This window comes from Haematobia irritans, chromosome 5, assembly GCF_050003625.1.
Source record: "Haematobia irritans isolate KBUSLIRL chromosome 5, ASM5000362v1, whole genome shotgun sequence".
Classification (NCBI taxonomy): Eukaryota; Metazoa; Arthropoda; class Insecta; order Diptera; family Muscidae; genus Haematobia; species Haematobia irritans.
This window is the reverse complement of record NC_134401.1, coordinates 1394448-1415687: the sequence shown is the minus strand read 5'-3', so window position 1 is coordinate 1415687 and position 21240 is coordinate 1394448. Positions and strand designations below refer to the sequence as shown.

Here is a 21240-nt window from a genome sequence, read left to right as displayed (position 1 = left end):
ATCAGTGCTGCAAATCGGATATGTGTGTTTTCCATCCGATATCTTATCATTCCCCAAGTATTTTGTGTGACGTAGTGTCTAATTAAAATCCCCGAAATGACGACGTGTCGTTGTGAGTGAGAACGTATTAGGAATGTGATTAATAATCACATTTTATCGATTGCGAAATGGTTTTACGATCAAATGTAATTTCAATTAGTGACTGCGTGTTAGAAAACTATTGTTATAATGATAAATGCAGTTACATATTAAGGACTGCTATTAGATAAACAAAGTTAAAAAAAAAACATTTTCTAATTTCAAAGGCTTTGGATTTTAACGAAAATGTTTGAAAATATTAAATGTCCTTTTTAATTCATTGTCTCATTTCGATTTCAACTAACAAAAAACTCCCATTCAAATAAAGTCAGTTGGACTATTACGTCAATTAGTAGAATTCTAAATGCAATATGGTGGCTACAATCTATTATCAAGTTTTTTTCTATCACTAGTTGTCTGTAATCAACAGAAGCAATGGTATACTTTTAGGCAGCAAAACTCGAACAGCGTTTGAACAGACATAATATTTTTATTCCACATCTATCCATTGATGTTGAAAACTAATTTTCTCTAACACGGAATTGTTAATTTAAAATGTTTGATGATGCACAACAAATTATCGCACTGAGTTTCAAAGGTAAAAAAGACCATCATATGTTGAATATATGGCGTCATACATAAGGGTTAGCATAGAGGATGATACGAGGTTAGTTAGAGGTTTTTGGAAACATACGACATTGATAGTATCAATGATAATATCAATCACCATCGTCAATTAAAAAAATAATTTATACTTTTAATTTCTGTGAGAATAATTTTTATTTGCTCTTAAAAGAAATATTTTACATTAAAGGGAATTCCGTTCGAATTTGTTATTATTATTGGTTTCCATTCTAAAACAAGTTTTTTTTTGCCATTTTCTGCTTACTACCATTATTCACCCTTATTCATTTATAAACTTCATGCCGTACAATATTTAGTTCATAGCAAGTATTCCTTCTCTTCGATATAAAATGTACCATACTTTTGTGTGTGCGCCAGAGTTCTGTTAGCTCATTGCAGAGCCTTTGGCTATATTGGCTGATTTTTTGACTGCTGTATTCTAGTGTGGTAATCGCAATTACCATCATTTACGACAACAAGAACAACATCCACTATGATCAGAAACATGGTACTGAATGTGGTCTTTGATAACGTTTCGGCTTTTGAAGCTGCCATTAAAAACAAAGGACATGTTGGTGTATGGCTACAAATTTTTGTTGTGTTAGTATGAACATTAGACTGGGCTTTAATATTAGGAAAATAAAAATAATATCAATCTCATATAAATTCGTGCATTCCATACATTTTAAACCAGTTTCCAGACGTATATCTCCTTTTCCATCGGTTTTGAAGGAAATTTGAAAGTTGATCCTTATTTATACCCATTAAAGGATTTATGAATTCTCCTAATTATACATTTTTAAGCATTTGATCGATATTTAGAGCTTAATATTATTTCAGGTCTATTACACTAGCCAACAGTCGTTTTGTGAATTGGTTCTAGCATAATTTTTCTCATTGATTTTGACCTACTAAACACGAAAATGAGTTTTAAAAAATTTTCTGTCGATTGGTTTTCGAGATACAAATTTTTGAACTTTTTTTAAATTTTTGGAGGTACACTTACAATTTTGAGCATATCTTTCGTCTTCTTTGACCTATTTGATCCTAATCAACGCCCCAAAAAAAAAAAAAATGAGTAGAAACAAAGATATAACTGTACATTTTATGCCATGTGGAAAACAGCGTTGATGCGTTGATTTGGTCTTTTCGGTCTTTTACCAAAAAAATTATAAGTTCGCTATTTTGTTAAGTAAGGGCTTATTTTCTTTGTAAAAATTTCAGCTATACATAAAAAACCAAAATTGCTGTTAGCATCGTGTTTTATATTTTATATGAATTTTTATATGGTTTTTTCTGCCACATTTTTACTAAAAAAACGCAATTTTTTAACCTTTTTAAGCCGCCAACATCTAAACTACTTACCCGATTTGAAAAAGAACAATGAAAGAATGAGTTGTAGACGGCTCAATTTTCTTTAATTTGAGTAGCACTAGGATCAAAGAAGACGAAAGATATGCTCAAAATTGTAAGTGTACCTCCAAAAATTAAAAAAAAATCAAAAATTTGTATCTCGAAAACCAATCGACAGAAAATTTTTTAAATTTGGTCCTTATCGCCTCTTACTTTGTGACACTGGTAGTAAAAAATTTTAATGACATTTTCTTTGGGTGGATATATTTTTATTGCGCCAATTGGTTACTTCCATTATTTTACTTGCAGCATAATCTGCAGGTCTCTCTTTCTAAACACATATATGCTTATAGGCTATTTCCAAATTAATATATGTTTGCATCTAAGCATATTATATTTACAAACACATTGTGTCCCAAACATAATATGTTCTAACATATTACCATATATGTCCCAAACATGTTATGCTTGCTTGTGAACATTATATGCTTGGACTTAAAAATATTATGTTAAAAAATTTGAGTTCCAAACATATAATTTTTACACCCAAACATATGAAACACAGTATTTTTCGTCCGTGTAAGAAAAGTTTTAAAGAATGTAAACTTACTTCAATATAGCTCCTTTATCTACCATCATTCATCATATAACCAAAGAAAAAATACTTTCCTCGGAACGAAATTTTAGACAAACGATATTTCCTTTTGTTATGTTTTTGTGACAAACGTTGCAAGGATTTTATCTAATGATTTGCATTTAGTACTTCAAAAGAAATTTTTTGGCATCAAAAGGAAAGTTCGTTGGCCTCAAAATTTGGTTGCTCAGAAAACAAAACTTTTCTTGAAGTATTGGTTTCCTCTGACTTTGTTTCGTGAGAAGTTTGAAGGCCATATACATATACCTGAAACTTGGAAATAGATATTCTTTTGGGTCTCATCTAAATACAAATCTTGTACACTTACGAACTTGTGTTTCCGAATGGTGGGCCATAGGATATGAGACACCACTGAGAGCAAAACAATACAAAACAGAAATACTCAGAACAGCCTCTACTGCATGAATACCTACTGCTAAATATTTATTTATGTATTTATAATCATACTGAATTATGAAATTAAACAGGAAGTATAGGTGCTAACAACATAGGTTTTCGACCTGTGCTAAATATGATTTGCATTGTTACCCTGCAACCTGCGTGGCACCATAGAAGAAAATGGACAATTTTCATGAAACGTGTGCTATGTGCTCGCGATCCAAGCAAGATGTGGATTTTTCTAGTATAATGGAACATTGCCATACAATCACTTTTTCTTTGGGTAAATGAAGGACCATCCCTATGTATAACATATATTTCTGGGTTTTTGTCGTTTTTTTTTATTTGTACGTTAGATTCCCTTTACCAGAGCCTGTCACACTAGTGTATGTGTGAAAAATGAACATTTGAATTTGTTACAAACCACGGAACAAATTCATTTCTCATTAATCAACAACTTCTTCATGTTCTCCGCCTAATAGGACGTTGGTGACCACACTCTTTGAAATTGAAATATTTTAGAATCGTTTAATTTCACATTAGCCAATAGCAGACAATAGAAATGTAGCAAATGGTTTAAGAGACAAAATGAAATGAATTACCATTAAAATGAATTACAAGTGAATATTTCGTGGGATTTTAAACCATTAGACAATGGGACAATAGCAAACGAAGAGGTTACAGTCCGAAAGTATATTCTATTATGATCTTAACTTACACCCCTTGTTTTAATATTTTTTCTGATTTTCTGGTTTTCATTTCGTATACTTGCCTTTCTATACCACCATAGAATCTGCATTTTTCACTAGCAAAGTGACAAAGATTTTTTGTTTAATTTTACACCGACATATTTTGTTTTTATTTGCAGTAGTATAAATATGGATATACATACATACGTATATATTTGTTTATGCGATTTTATTTATATTTTAATGTTGTTGGTTGTTGTAGAAATATTATTATTATTGTATGTGAGTGTATATAATGAGGGATTTATCATAATTGTCTTTAGCTTATGTAATTTAAATAATTTAATAAATGTTTTTCTTCTTTGTTTTTAATTCAATGGAAAAATTGAAGCTTTAAGTTTTATTGTCATATTATTATTTTCTTTAAATTGTTTTATATGTATATAATGTTGTTTAATATGATCTCTTTAAATCTGCAATATATTTCGTTATTAAATCGGATCAATAAAAACTTCATACATTGATAGTATTTTCATAATTGTTTTTAACAATTAGTTCATGGGGAAGAACCACAAACAAGAGAAAAAAGATGGAAAATGGCAGCAGAGAATATCATACCGTTGACGGTGTTCGATACATATTTGTCGTTGAATATGAAGAAATTAATTTTTTGGAAAATTATATAGAAAAAATCGGGCAAATGGTTATCATTATTAATTACTTAAAAGTTAATGTAATTTTTAATTAATTTTTTGTGAAGAAATTGGCAAATTAAAAATGAACAAACATGCCACATTTGCAATAGTTGGTATGACGTTGTCTAATTTTCCATCTTCCTCTCCTATTATTTTGGGTCAGCAAATATGTTTTAGTTATGTTTTTTACTTTTTCTGAATATCTTCTAAAAAAAGAACATTGATAGAAAGTAATATCAAATATCAGTTTTTGGTTTCTTTTTGAAGAGAAAAAGAATGCATTACACATTCTCAATAAATTTGAACAAATATTGGTGACCCTATTGCAACATGTGTGGAATTTTTAGGATCACTTCGCTACAGCTGCTACTTGTAAACAGGATTATTCTTTGAAATAAGTTGGTCTGAGGTCCACCTTTACCTTGTTAATATAGATAGGGTTGCCACATCTTTTTTTATTGTCCGCTTTCAAAATCTGTAGTACTTAATATCAGTTTTTCAGATATATATTATATTATTTTTCCGGGGCTTGCATCGTATTTTGAAGGCATACCCCCATATGCTATAAATTTACAGAATACTTCAAGCCAACTTTTGCCATATAAATTCATTCAATAAACTGTCAATAAATTGTTTTGCATATGGGCAATAAAATTTATGAAGGCTTGCCTTTAATGAGTTATACAATTTTCCTTAGAAGAATTTTAATGTAACTTTAGCTATTTGTGGATACAAAACAATTGGGAGTATTTAATTAAAATCATTTAAGATAACCGGAATGAATCTGGCCAATTCTAAAACATTTAGCGAGACATCAGAAAATAAAGATAGATCTGTATGTTGTTATTGATTCAATCCGATATCGATTAAGACTCTTGGCTGAATGACAGTTGTAGTTTAACAATAATGTTATTAATTTTTTTTATGTGAGTATATATAATATGCGAGTATCGAAATAAAAAAACCTAATTATAAAAGCTAATTTAAATAAATTGCAGAAGTAGGAAAATATAGGAAACTGGAATTTCATAGGCTTATTTCTTTGCTGGAATGGTAAGTCCTAGAGCCATAACAAGAAATTCCCAATTTATTATTATTTTTTATGAGTGTTAAGGAACACCTGGTTTTTATTGGATCCATAATATTAAACTACCATATTTATGGATAGAAAATATTTGGTCATTTGTCTATGTTGCAAAGCAAATGGTTTGCTAAAAATATTTAAAATTGACTTGATCCAATTCAAATATTAATTTATTCGTTTATTTTCTTTTATTAAATTTTGAGTTAATTAAAAAGTCAATTGGATCAATTAAATTTATTGATTCCACATTTGTTTTTTTTTTTTTTAATTTTAACTAAATTTAAGCAAATTGTGTGGAATTTTATTTGTATTTCCATAGACCAATAGTAATAAAAGTCCACAAATATAATATAATTTTTGCAAATATAACTCCAACTGTTTAATAACTCATACACACAAAAAAATATCAATTAATTTGATTGTCAATACAATTAAAATTATGTTTAAATTTGAGCTAACAACGTAATTTGTAAATACAATTACGATTTTAGCCACTTTAGCAACCAATTTTGTTATATCAACAAACATTTTGTTATATCAACAAAAATTTTGTTGCATTTAAAAATTTTCTGTAACAACAATTTATTGTTAGCTCAAAAATTATAATATTATTTTCTGTGTTACTATGGCCCATATTAATTGTATACCCATTTGAAAACAAAATAAATGTTTGTATGATGAAAGGAACTTAGAGATTGCTACTCGTATATTTACAAATATATTTAAGTATAGTACGGATTTAAGCAAAGTTAAAAAATAATGTACATTTAAAATAAATTTCCTTATGGATATTTTCGTAAACAGCGAGCATTGTAAAAAAATATTTTTAGAATTAAATAAAAACGAAAATCCTAAACTAAGTGGATCTACTAAATTAAATACAGACACTTATAGCTAGAAATTAAAAAAAAAATATTTTTTTAGCTTAATATAAGGCAAACTAATTAAGGGAATTTCTTTTCTTTAAGAAGAAAGTCCAAACTATTTTATTTTGTAGACTTCTTTTTCAGTGTTTATCTTTACAAAAGATTTATTCATTTTGGAAATTGGCATGTGAAGGAAGCTTTTATTTAAAATTAAATATTTTCATAAAAGCATTATTTGTTTTTGTTTTTTTTTGGAATTTATAAATTTGTCATCTAAATTAGTCTTAATTGAAATAATAGGCCGATTGATCTCTGGAGTCTACCCCTAGCACTTCTTCAGGACACTGTTGATACATTTTCACCTTTAGCGATTGATAGGGCAACGGTTTGCCTTCGTTTAGATTTGCGGTCACGTATATTAAATACGATTCACCAGGTGTTAAATTGAATATAGTATCCGTCTCTAAGGGCGGTGGGCTGTGAATTATAAAACAAAACAACATTAAAAAACATTTAATATGATTTTGCCAAAATTTAACAGGTTGGCTGATAAGTCCCCGGTCTAACAAAGAAAAACACATTTTTTTGTCAAAATTCGTTTTTATTATTCAACATAGTTCCCTTCAAGAGCGATACAACGATTATAACGACCTTCCAATTTTTTGATACCATTTTGGTAGTACTCCTTGGGTTTTGCCTCAAAATAGGCCTCAGTTTCGGCGATCACCTCTTCATTGCAGCCAAATTTTTTCCCTGCGAGCATCCTTTTGAAGTCTGAGAACAAGAAAAATCAGTGGGGGCCAGATCTGGAAAATACGGTGGGTGGGAAAGCAATTCATGAATTTATGCCGTCGTTCTCAATGACTTTTGGCACGGTGCGTTGTCTTGATGGAACAACACTTTTTTCTTCTTCATATGGGGCCGTTTTGTCGCGATTTCGACCTTCAAACACTCCAATAACGCCATATAATAGTCACTGTTGATGGTTTTTCCCTTCTCAAGAAAATCAATAAAAATTATTCCATGCGCATCCCAAAAAACAGAGGCCATTACTTTGCCAGCGGACTTTTGAGTCTTTCCACGCTTCGTAGATGGTTCACCGGTCGCTGTCCACTCAACCGACTGTCGATTGGACTCAGGAGTGTAGTGATGGAGCCATGTTTCATCCTTTGTCACATATCGACGGAAAAACTCGGGTCTATTACGAGTTAACAGCTGCAAACACCGCTCAGAATCATCAACACGTTTTTCTTTTTGGTCAAATGTTAGCTCGCGCGGCACCCATTTTGCACAGAGCTTCCGCATATCCAAATATTGATGAATGATATGACCAATACATTCCTTTGATATCTTTAAGGCCTCTGCTATCTCGATCAACTTCATTTTACGGTCATTGAAAATCATTTTTTTGATTTTTTTATGTTTGCGTCGGTAACCGCCTCTTTCGGGCGTCCACTGCGTTCATCGTCCTCCGTGCTCATTTCACCACGCTTGAATTTTGCATACCAATCAATTATTGTTGATTTCCCTGGGGCAGAATCCGGAAACTCATTATCAAGCCAAGTTTTTGCTTCCACCGTATTTTTTCCCTTCAGAAAACAGTATTTTATCGAAACACGAAATTCCTTTTTTTTTCATTTTTTCACAATAACAAAAGTTGCTTCACAAACGACGCTCTATCTCACAAACTAATTGACTTACAGACACGAATCATTTGAAGGTTGGTACTATATAAAAATAATATGCATTTAATACTAGCGATGCCATCTATGTGTCAGACCGGGGATTTATCAGCCAACCTGTTATTGTTAGATATACTACAAGGGGTTACATATTTAACTGAATTGTCCAGGATTATAGAAAAATTTGGCTTATTTTATGCTTGAAAAGACATGTTTCTTTAAAAATTTTGATAATTATTGCAGACTAAAACTCATGAATGTATATTGCAGTACAAAATGGTATGTTTTCAGTAAAAGTCTTAATGGAATTAAAAACATTTGTTGTCATACAATGAATTTTTTAAGCTAAAGAAAAGTAAAATTAATTGAATTACAAAATGGAAATTTTAATTGGAAAAAATAATTTTCTACTTGACTGACATTATCATTTCTGTCATTGAAGCAATTTCAATTAAAAAAAAATTAGGATCAATTAATTTCGTGATTGCAATAGAAATAACAAAGGACCTTCTTTTTAATTCCGATTTCGTACTACCATAGTCGGAGAGTAAAACCACCGAGTCAATGTACTGATTATCTTCCGGCGACCGGAATTTGCCAGTTAAATCCATTATTGAATGAAGTTTTTATTTAAAAGTGAAAATATTTCTACAACAAAGGTTTCTAGCCATATTAACAAAATTTTAGTCATGAGAGATGGGAAAATAGCCTAAACTCATAATTGCTAGAAATATATAGTTTTTATAGTTTCCATGGTCAAGACACCATCGCCCATCACAATAAAAAACTAAAAGCCTATGAAATAAATATAGGAGCATATGTTTAATTTTTAATATCTCTCCCTACCCTCTTAAGCAAAAAACAACTTGGTCCTCTAAATCTCCTATTTTTAATACTGAACAATTCATCTCAATATCTTCCCGCATTCATGGCCATAAGCTACACGTTTGTCATTTCACTTTGGCGTTGGGTTGAAAATCGAACCAACACACACCGTTGGTTTATACTTACTTTTTAGCTTTTTTGGGGCATTTTATTGAATGAAATTGCGGATGTTGCACTACACGTTTGCCAAAATCCATGCAATAATTTGTGTAGTCAATGGAGCTGCGATTGCGTTGCGGCAAATTGAACACAATTATGCAGTAACTATTCTCCCAGCCAAGAGAAGGCCGATATCGAGTCACACATTCATATCCAAATCCAGGTTGGTCGATTTGGGGGTGTACAGCAGTGGATTCATTCATTGGTTGCCATGCCATTGTTAAAGTGAGTCGAGAGAAAAATCCGCCAAGTCAAATAGAGTTGAGAGGGTATAATCCAATTTTCATAAATTCCACAATGTGATAGGATATGTGATGGTGTTGTTTTCAGATCCATGCCGAGCAATATGTATCGGCCATGCCAACCAGTCATAGTTCCATGAGGTCAGTTTGTTTTTCATTCGTTGCACAGGCAAGAGGGCATGGAGATTTAATAATGAAACAATAAACAAGAAAAATTCAATATTTGTCTATTGATTTAAGGGAGTTTTGTTTTCTTTTATTTTTCGCTCGTTTTCGATTGACAAATAAACTTCCTAAATTAAGCTGAGTGTTTACCTTAGTGTGCGAATTTCTGGTGAACTATACCAGGCAATTTTGGTGGAACGGCATTTCGTTCGCACCTCAAACACGGTTATATTTTCTGGTAATTCGGGTAACTGGCTAAACACACGATTTGTAGTCACTGCCAACTAAAAGTGGGCAAAAAAAAACGATTTTATAAGACTACATGACATTAAGAATGCTTGCTCGAGGCTATCATACTTACACCAACTTTATTGGCTCTCAAGACTTCATCATCATTGCTGGGCTTGAAACGGATCATGTAACGTCCTGCTTCTCTTATAGCTGACAGATCAATGTAGGTGGGGCGATAAATGTTACTGATGTTACCTATAATTCGGCGATGCTTTAGAATTTTTGCATCAACTTCACTTCCACCACACGGCAAGACCAAATAGCGCAAAGCTGGTCTTGTGTCCAAAGCGGTTAAAAGAGGAACCTTTGGTATTGAAATTGAAAGTTAAACAGAATTAAAATATACATGTGTAGAAATTTAACATAAAACTAGAATTCAATGGTCTCTGGAAGAAAATAATTTACTATTCTCTAAATAGGATGAAAGAATCAATTCTATTTGGATGTTGCGAGAACCCTTCATAGCGATATGAGTCACCGAAGTGTTATGACAGGCATTTGCTTATAGACCCTTTTGTCCACTCACCTTAAAACTAAAAACTTGGACTCCATGTAGACCCGATATTTTGACAACGCTCAGTGTATTGGCTTTTAATATGGCCGGATGGGTACGATTGAAGTGCATGGTAGAGGAGACTATGTGAAATGTGAGATTTTGTCGTTTTGTATGTATGCCAAAGACATCCAGATAATAAACATAATTGGGAGCCAGGCCTCTTATAAGTTGTTGAGTTCGACTCCCAGTACATATAACATTTGTCGTATGGGGATCTGTAAGAAAATCAAAGAAAATATTTTACTACAATCCAATCTGCCTTTACAAAGATTTTCGGTCTAGAGTTCTTACCTATTTTCTTTGCCCTCTCTGCTGGTTTTGATAATATCGTTTCTATGGTTACCGGAACTTGGCATATTGTTGTAGGATTTCTTCTATTTGTGAACATTGAACTTAGAAATTCATCAGCAGCTTGACAGAAGTCCTTATGGGGATGTTTTGTACTCACCACCAGACAATAGTGAACCGCATGAAAATCGAATTTACTAAAAATTGGAAAATACCTATGACAACAAATCGAGTGTAAGAGTTTTGGTTGGAGCCCCACTTACCTTTTATCCCATTTCACTATCATTTGTCGTTTACGAACACGATTTTGACTCCGTATGGTTATGCAATGAGTACGATTAAGTAAAGGCCAATTGGCCTGAGGATGTAAACCAATAGCCTCTATTTTCACAGAGCCTCGATGGCGAGCCTGTACAAAAATATCATATTGCCCGCGTAGGGCACAGGTTAACGTTACAGAATGTTGGCCATTTTTTGCAGATCTCAATAAGTTGACTGGAAAGGAAAACTTTCTTAATAATCTGTCAGACTTTTCGAACGAATGTTCCACTTACCCGTTTGATTGAAATATATTTTCCGTGCCACAATCTGTGAGAAGTTTATATTTAAGGGTGTCGATGTATTCAAATGCAGTACAAATCTGTAAATAAATGAAAAGAAATCTGAAAAATGTTGTTATGGCAAGAAAACGAAAAAAGAAATCCCAATTCAAATGAAATTTATTTGTGCTTATCAAATAGAAAAAACTGAATTACGTCCTTATGGCCCGCAAGCACTTTTTGCTCACTTCCCTATGGTCATAATAAAACTTAAGCGTAACCCAAATGCCAAAGTAAAAGGATTGCCATACAAAAAACATAAGCATTTCTATTTTTTGCTTGAAAATACATTTACTCTTGCTGAAATTATACCCAATTAACTTGTATATTTTTTTCGTTTCTGTGGCCAAAACCAACCCTGCATTTTAATTCATATTTTTTTCGGGTTGGTCAACAAACGGCATTTTTAATTAGGTAAAGTAAACAAAAATTGATTGTTTTTATTAAAATTAATGAGCAATCTACAGCTTTAATAGATTGGTTAAGTGGTCAAGAAACAAGAGATGCTGACCAGTGTATGACCTAAATATGCTGAAATTCTTTTTTAGATTTTCTTGAGGGAGTATAAAAGAAGGAGCAATATAAAGGGTATGCTTTGTATGGTAATACTTTTTTAAGATTTTCTTTTGCTTTTGTATATGGGAATAAATTTAATTCATTAACTCTAATTTTATTTATGATTAAGTTGAACTGAATGTATAAATATTTAATTTGATGTGATTATTTATATATAAAAGAAACTTTTTGAAGAATAATTGGGAGACACCGTGGTGCAATGGTTAACATGCCCTCCTTGCATACACAGGGTGGCGGGTTCAAACCCAGTTCTGAGCAAACACCAAACAGGTTTTCATGCGGTGCATTATCTCTTTTCAGTAATGCTGGTGACGAGCCACCGTGGTGCAATGGTTAGCATGCCCGCCTTGCATACACAAGGTCGTGGGTTCGATTCCTGCTACGACCGAACACCAAAAAGTTTTTCAGCGGTGGATTATCCCACCTCAGTAATGCTGGTGACATTTCTGAGGGTTTCAAAGCTTCTCTAAGTGGTTTCACTGGAATGTGGAACGCCGTTCGGACTCGGCTATAAAAAGGAGGTCCCTTGTCATTGAGCTTAACATGGAATCGGGCAGCACTCAGTGATAAGAGAGAAGTTCACCACTGTGGTATCACAATGGACTGAATAGTCTAAGTGAGCCTGATACATCGGGCTGCCACATAACCTAACCTAACCTAACCTAATGCTGGTGACATTTTTTTGATTTTGATTTGATTTTTTGATTTTTCGTCCCTGAACATATCCCTCTAAGGGATATCGGAGCCAGTACCTAAGATATGGTCAAAGTTTTGCTAGTCTCTGAGGGTATTTCCAATACAAGACATTATTCTATCTTAAGAGTAGAAAAGGCAATACAATTTCCCCTTTCATAGTGAATGTATTTAAAGCACTTGTGCTTTTTTTATTGTGAAGACTTAATTTAAACACTTTCTCACATCGTAATCATCAGTCGACAAAATGAAAACGAAAATATCATTCTGTTTGAATATTTCTCTTTCTCGTATAATATTTCGATTGTAATACAAGGACGTTGTTTTGCAAAAAAAAATCATTAGCTGGTATATTACTTTGCAGGGTGCACTGTTGCGTATGAGTATCGTTAAGAGTGCGTCATACAATGCGTATACGCTACGTAGGTAGTCAGATCACATTACACACGGGGTGGATGTGTGAGTGGGTTGCCTATCTACATAACAAAACATACATCAATTATTGTTATTACTTACACACACACACACACACACACATATTTTGTTTATCTCTTAATGAGATACTTTCACCGTGCGTGCAAATGTCGAATATAATTTTTCATCCTTCATAAAGATAGCGTAGGGGCCAAAAGACACGACAAAGGTACTTGAACAATACTCAGTCATACTTTGCAATGGAATTAGATCATAATGGATGACTTAATGGCTTTCAAGGAAGCTCATTTAAAATACAACACCCACACATATACATGCACAAATATATCACTTGAATGAATAATTGAAAACATGGTAAGGATAACATCATAGCATTAACATCGGCATCGGCATCGGCATCAGCACAAAACATTATCAGCGTCTTCGTCGTAATCCGACTTGCCATTATTATTATCATCATAATTTTAATCTGTGCAAACGGAGCGATTGCTACCAAAGTCATTATAATCGTCATTTTCATCATCATACTCATAAGCATTGAATAAATTGAAATGGTTGTAGTTGTAGGAGTTTGAGTGTGAGTATTGCCACATAATCAAGGCATATATAATAAAACAAACACCAACGCAAAATTGCCATAGACAATTTTATACAATAACTGTACCATCAACAGCAACAACAACAACGGACAACCAACAATAGATCTATAAATATTACAGAATTACAATGTTGTCGACAAGAAAGAAAAACTATTCCATAAGAATGCCCTACGACCCCATTCCATAACCTTCAACATTGACTTGTAATCTTTCCGCTTCTTAACAAAAGATTTAACAGACTAAATCTTTTACATTTCTGGAGTATGGTGTAATGGATTTTCAGTTATGACTGATGGCAGGGTATGAGGGATTGGCAAACAAAGGCATTGCAGACCGGAAATAGTGAACCATAAAAATTATCTGTTCGGATGACGGGCGACACTTTACAATTACATGCAACAACAATGGCAACAACGATTTCGATAGCATGGCATATACAAATGGTTGCAACAACAACAACAACCACAGTATTGAGTTGTTTATTGTATGAGTTACATAAAGACTTACACAATGACGCATTCACACACACACACATTCACCTTGGAATATCCTTGCAAGATATAGTAGATATATATTAGGGATGTCAACAGGGATTTGTTTTACATTAATGTGCCTTGTTCATTTCGGGGTTAGTAATCTCTTATAATTTTGATTTTTTAATTTTGCTCATATACAAGACAATTGTTTGACACTTTATCGAAGGAATTTATACGGGGAAAGTAGGTTTTAAATTTAACTTGTTGTATATGGGAGTTTGTTTTTATCTTACTTATAGGAAATTGTATATAAAACAATTAATTCCCTTTGTAATGAAAGTATGTGGCCATAGGTTAGGTTAGGTATGGTGGCAGCCCGATATTTCTGGTTCACTTAGACTGTGATAACACAGTGGTGAACTTCTCTCTTATCACGATTCCATCTCAATGACAAGGGACCTCCTTTTTATAGCCGAGTCCGAACGGCGTTCCACATTGCAGTGAAACCACTTAGAGAAGCTTTGAAAACCCTCAGAAATATCACCAGCATTACTGAGGTGGGATAATCCACCGCTGAAAAACTTTTTGGTGTCCGGTCGAAGCAGAAATCGAACCCACGACCTTGTGTATGCAAGGCGGGCATGCTAACCATTGCACCACGGTGGCTTCCATGTGGACCTAGCTTCTAAGTTTTTATTGCACTTAATTATCCCCGCGAGGATAATTAAGTAAGCTATAGAAATTACGCTTTATCTGTAATGTTATCTCTAAAAAAGGAGTATAATCTGGACTAACCTCCATCTCGTGTCTATATTAAAAAAATCACCACTACAAATCAATTGAAAATAAAACCGCCAAGTTAGGCCGTTAATATCACCATTTATTCTGTGTAATTTTTGATTTAAATATATTTTAGGTGAAATAATATGGTTTAAAAACTATGCTATAAGGGAAAACCACTTCAGAGACTACGAATTATTGACCAAAATTTTTGTTTATTTTTTAAATCCAATTTTTTGGGGTTTTTGTATTTTTAGTTGTGAATAAAAGGATTTCTTCAATGGCATCTCTAAGGCAAAAACATAAAATAAACATTTTCAAGTATGACTCAGATATCTCGTTTGCTTTGGAAATTGCAGTATACGAAGAATATAGCAGACCTTAATGCCTTTTTCTCCAGAGACAAATGTTAGCCAGAATTTTTTCAAAAATAACTAAAAGCTAAAATAAGAAAAATGTGAAGAACGTCCAAGCCAGAGAGTGGTGACAGTGACAATATAGCTAGACACTTTTAATGCTTTACAATGCAATCACTTTAATATCCTGCCAAAGCAGCTGTATTTATTTATGGCCAATGGCAGCATGACCCATCATTTAATGAGCCGATTTAGTTGGCAAACACTGACTTATGGTTCCCTAATGGCTGCTGACACCCACTCGGTCTAAATAAAGCCAAAATAAATGTTTTCTATAAGTGGTGAATGCCAAAAAAAAAAAATAAAATAAATAAAACTATTGGCAATGTGATGGAGTGAAAGAATATTTTGCCATTTTGAATGAAGGAGCGCTCCTCCTCTAAACAAAATGGAATTTTATACTTTGTAAATCACATATACAAAATTTAATCTCTACATTTCTACCCACGAAAGCTGGTGGTTAATCAAGTGATTGTGAGTGAGCGTGATAAATCCTTTGTGGTAGACCCCTCCGCAATCTAGCTACATTTCTGAGTATACATGGTCAACTCTCACAAAATGACGTTCACGAACTTCACTTGAGCAAGGTCAAATACTACAGTGAAATGGTACCATGGTCTCAAAAAGATACGCATCGCTAGGGCAGTTTACTTTTGCCCAAAACTTTGTCCATGAAGTGAAATGCCCACTGTCTAAGCCATCTCGTGCACCGCCAAAGCGATATAGTGAATTTTTATAATGCAGGTGTCCATCGTGGCTTACCATTACAAAAGAGCGACTTTTGGTTTGCTAATATTTAAAATAATATGGGGGTTGCGACAAAGTGTTGCAGTGCCAGTAATAAATCGCCTGACAAAATTATTTGTCACAACAAAAGTGTACTTGGTGTACATATAAGCTAATTTATAGATTTGGCTTTTGAGCATTTGGAACGTCTAATTTACATCAGTTTATCTCGATACATCACACGAGCATTTTCTTCACATCTATCCCTAATATTATAAACCATTTCTGGATTAGGCTTTTTGAGCATCGGGAATCGACAATTAAAATTATTTTCCACCTTGTGTAAATTATAGAAAAAAATTTATTTATGAGTCCTTAATGTTCCGCGCAATCTATAGAAATATATTTCATTTTTTTAAAGAATTTTTATTGCAAATAAGTTATAAGCTAATATTCGGCATTGTGGATATACAAATTATGATTCTGAACAAATTCTACATATTTTTAGTTTGAAGTCTAACTTCGAAAGGGATACACAAAGGGAAGAATTTTTGTTAGAAGAAATTCGAATTGTTTGCTTGATCGTTCTTTTTTGCATTAAATTATAATTTTGTATATTTTTACAATTTATTACTATTTTTTGTTTTTTTTTTTTTGTATATTGGCATATTTTAACATTTTCCCTAGGAATCCTAAATTTATTCCCTCTTGCTTTGATCTTTGTTCATCTGCGTAAATGCGTTTACCAAAATACCGTGTCCTTAACGTTTTGCCGTAACTGGAATACACCTGGTGTCTGAAGCAGAAAAGAGAATAAGTTACGCTTCGTTTCAATTTCAAGCTGTTATTATTATTTTCCATTGTAGATTGTGTTGCTGTGAATATAATAAATGTGGTTAAACATTACCACTCTTGTGGTAAAGGTCCTTGGAAATGAAAACGACGACGGCGACGACAACGACGATGATGATAACAACAAGAAGACTTTTTAGCATTTGCACTCTGGCACAGTAGAAGGCCAGAAGAGAACCGTAAAACCTAAATGGATTTAATTAAATTGTTGCCATAGGCTACCAAGGATATGCTAGGACGATACTCGTCCTCGAAGCATTTGAATCTTCTGCACTTTACTTCTTCCAACTTTCAGACGAAGGTGATAATGAAATAGGGTTGTGTATATTTTGGGAGAAAACCCGGATTTGTTATGGCAAAGATCTAGTATCCACAAATGGTGTTTCGTTTCGTCTACCATATATTTTAACCAAAATCAATTAAACACATATGAAACCTAAAATATAAAAAAAAAGTTATGTAATAACCGATTTCTTTTTATATTCGGTTCTTTTTTATGATAACCCAACTCAGAACACCCTTGTAGTTGTGTCCAGCATCCTCTGTAGTGGACAGTCAAAGTTGGATCTCTTACGCAGAATATAACAAGGTGAGGATACAATTAAGTAACAAAAAGGATATAAATTCTGACCTTTTTGTGAAAGGAGCTCAAGCATTTGGACAGTCGTTTATAATCAGGACTTTTATGTGGATGTGTGCGTGTGTGTATTTGTGTTTAATTAAATGAATGATTATAAAGTAGAGTGCGCTTCAACAAGAGCTTAAATTTTAATCCTTTTTAAAGTAAGAACTTAAGGCATTGTAGGTTTCAATTTATAGTTAGTTTGAGTTTTAAATATTTTATGGTTATGCCCAAAAAATAGACTTAGAATTTTCTATATTTAAACAATGTAAAAGTGTGCTTTAAGTGTATCTCACTCCTTTTGTCATTCCATTTGTCTCAATATCCACCAATTAAACTCATAATGTTCCACAGTGTTAATCCAATGTATTTCGGTCGGTAGGGAGATCGTCATTCTTGGTTAGTTGTCTCAGCTGTCATTCAATATTTTGACACTTTTTTTCTTATGTGCCAGCCGCCAATCGCCGTAATAACAGAAGCACATACACACACACCCAGAGTGTGATACCATAATGAAGTCTGAAGAGAAGTGATATTGAATCAACAAACTCAACCAGCCATCCACACGTGCTTCTTGCTTAGTCGTATGCAAAAAAAAAATATTTATTTTTAATTTGTTGCAACATTGTTGCACAAATTGTTTTGCGTTCCACATAAGCGGACTGACAACTTTGGTTCTTTTGCTTATATTTTGGTTTTTTTGCTTATTTGGCTCGAGCCAGATGATCTCTGCCGAAAAAGCCGAAGTAATTTAATAGGTTAAGTGAAATGTAGAGAAGAGAAGTAGCAAGAGGAACAATGACAAGAATGTCATATTAGGGGTACACGCTCGACATTCGTAATGAATCACTTTTTAAATACATACATTAATACATGCACAGGTTTGGCTGATACAGCGTACAGGGGAGAAGTGTATATGGTTTTTGGAAAGTGGGCCTTAAAAAGTTGCTTATGGAATAGATTATAATAATTCAATAATATTTATTTAACCTGTTGAACTCCTTTCCCCAACCATTAGTTTTAGTACTAAAATTTGAATATTTTGAATTTGACGTAAAGAATTGAATTGCCAATACCTAATATGAATTAAGGTTGAGTTACATATCATGGAAGGGTTGATATTTTTCAGTTTGAAGCACTCTAACAAAACTATTGCTTTCAAAGAGAAAATTCAACTCTTCAATCAACGGACTCAACTTTTATTGTTATCGATACTTGAATTTTCTATTCGCTGTAAACCTTTATGCGATAACCCTAAAAATGAATTGAAATTAAATATTTGTTGTAAGTTCTAAACCATTCGGACTAATACTTAGTTTTGTAAACTTCACTTGTGCTTCGTCACTGCCCCTAGTAAGCTGCCGCCATCCTGAATTCTTAAACCTAAAACTTGTCTTTTGCTTTCTTCTCTTTTCGTTACAAAAAAAAAACCTTTACATTTTCGAGAGTTAATATTTATATACAGTCCACTAAAGCCAACACCTCACGGAATTGGACATTCTGTTAACTTAAATAAATTAAATCATAATATTTCAAGTCAATTCTACTCAATATGATTGAATTCAATTCAATTCAGTCCAACTAAATTCAAGTCAACAAAAGACAATGCATCCACCGAAATAAAATGAGATTGGATGACAGTAGATGATCAAGATCAAATACAGATTAATGATTAGTTGAAAATTCAATGTTATATTTGGTCATTTCCTTGCTTTATTGCACCACTGTGGTATCGCAATGGACTGAATAATCTAAGGCTATGGTCACACTAGACAAATATTTGACCAAAATGAGTGTCAAACATTTTTCCAAAACCATTTTCCAAATATCTGGATACGGATTTTGGAAAATAATCCTACCATGATGTTATATATCAAATACTCGTATGAGCTAAAAATGTTTGCTGGTTTGGCTGTGGCGATGTATTCTTTTTTGATTTGTGTCAAATATTTGGCCAGTCTGACCATAGCATAAGTGAGCCTAAAATATAGGGATGCCAGGGTTGAAATAATTTATCTACTTCCCAGGAATATCTTACAAGGAGCTAGAACATTCATCGTATACCTTACATTAATTGGATATGATTTAACCCTCTAATGCCCCAATTATTTTGTCAGCTGCTTAAATTTTCAATGTACGGTAAAATGCAGCATATGCTGCAAAGCCTCTTGAATAGTTTCAAATAAGTTTTCTTTTTATTTTGCCCATTTTTGTTGTCTTAAGGTGTGTTTTACTAAAAGCTTCCTTATTAAATGAAACCCGCCTAAAGGCGGGCTTGGGCTTTAGAGAGTTAATGTAGTATAGTTTCCAGTTAGTTTTGTTTACGTATCAATTAATATGACATATGTTTATTTATTTATTTATTTCAGTCTTTGGATTTGCATTACAATCCTTACAGACTAAGCTTATTACTAAAAATATATAATATCTAATGATTTATCTAATGTATCTCCTTCAAATAACCGATTGCTTAACAATAGGCTTGAACTGTAAGTAGTTGTGTTCAAAACTCTTTCATATCACTAAAATAAACCTTAGTCATAGTTTACTTTAAATTTCTCGATAATCGTCTTTTGACCCACAAACCCGCCGACAATCCTCTTCACAAAATAAAATTAATACTTTAACAGAAATATCATTAGAAGCAAGAATATTCGTTGAATCTTAAAAGGTATCCTACTGGTATTCATCCGCAAATCCTCAATAAGCTTTACCAAATAATCAGTATATTAATAAAGCAAGCAATCTCCTACTCATCCTTATTCCTTGGACAAGGCCAGTTTATAGGAAAAAGCAGGGCAAATTTTATGGTACATAAATTAGTGCATTTCATGAAATCACCACCATGTATACAGGAATACTGGAAATACTTGGAAAAGTCTTATAAAGGGTGATTCTTTTGAGGTTAGGATTTTCATGCATTAGTATTTGACAGATCACGTGGGATTTCAGACATGGTGTCAAAGAGAAAGATGCTCAGTATGCTTTGACATTTCATCATGAATAGACTTACTAACGAGCAACGCTTGCAAATCATTGAATTTTATTACCAAAATCAGTGGCAGAAAATCCGCTTTTTTATCGACAAATTTTGTTCAGCGATGAGGCTCATTTCTGGTTGAATGGCTACGTAAATAAGCAAAATTGCCGCATTTGGAGTGAAGAGCAACCAGAAGCCGTTCAAGAACTGCCCATGCATCCCGAAAAATGCACTGTTTGGTGTGGTTTGTACGCTGGTGGAATCATTGGACCGTATTTTTTCAAATATGCTGTTGGACGCAACGTTACGGTGAATGGCGATCGCTATCGTTCGATGCTAACAAACTTTTTGTTGCCAAAAATGGAAGAACTGAACTTGGTTGACATGTGGTTTCAACAAGATGGCGCTACATGCCACACAGCTCGCGATTCTATGGCCATTTTGAGGGAAAACTTCGGAGAACAATTCATCTCAAGAAATGGACCGGTAAGTTGGCCACCAAGATCATGCGATTTGACGCCTTTAGACTATTTTTTGTGGGGCTACGTCAAGTCTAAAGTCTACAGAAATAAGCCAGCAACTATTCCAGCTTTGGAAGACAACATTTCCGAAGAAATTCGGGCTATTCCGGCCGAAATGCTCGAAAAAGTTGCCCAAAATTGGACTTTCCGAATGGACCACCTAAGACGCAGCCGCGGTCAACATTTAAATGAAATTATCTTCAAAAAGTAAATGTCATGGACCAATCTAACGTTTCAAATAAAGAACCGATGAGATTTTGCAAATTTTATGCGTT

General features: G+C 33.3%; 1 protein-coding gene across 1 annotated transcript in view; it reads right to left on the bottom strand.

Annotated features, from left to right (window-relative positions):
• Positions 1-6353: 6353 nt before the first annotated feature.
• nord (neuron derived neurotrophic factor nord) overlaps positions 6354-21240 on the bottom strand; it is a 35347-nt gene continuing 20460 nt past the window's right edge. Inside the window, exons 2-9 of the mRNA XM_075312559.1 lie at positions 11245-11330; positions 10954-11185; positions 10694-10887; positions 10373-10617; positions 9917-10150; positions 9706-9839; positions 9116-9253; positions 6354-6899 (exon numbers count right to left, since the gene is read on the bottom strand). Of these exons, the coding sequence (XP_075168674.1) occupies positions 6707-6899; positions 9116-9253; positions 9706-9839; positions 9917-10150; positions 10373-10617; positions 10694-10887; positions 10954-11185; positions 11245-11330 (1456 nt within the window). The 3' untranslated portion in view covers positions 6354-6706. The remainder of the gene's footprint in view (positions 6900-9115; positions 9254-9705; positions 9840-9916; positions 10151-10372; positions 10618-10693; positions 10888-10953; positions 11186-11244; positions 11331-21240) is intronic.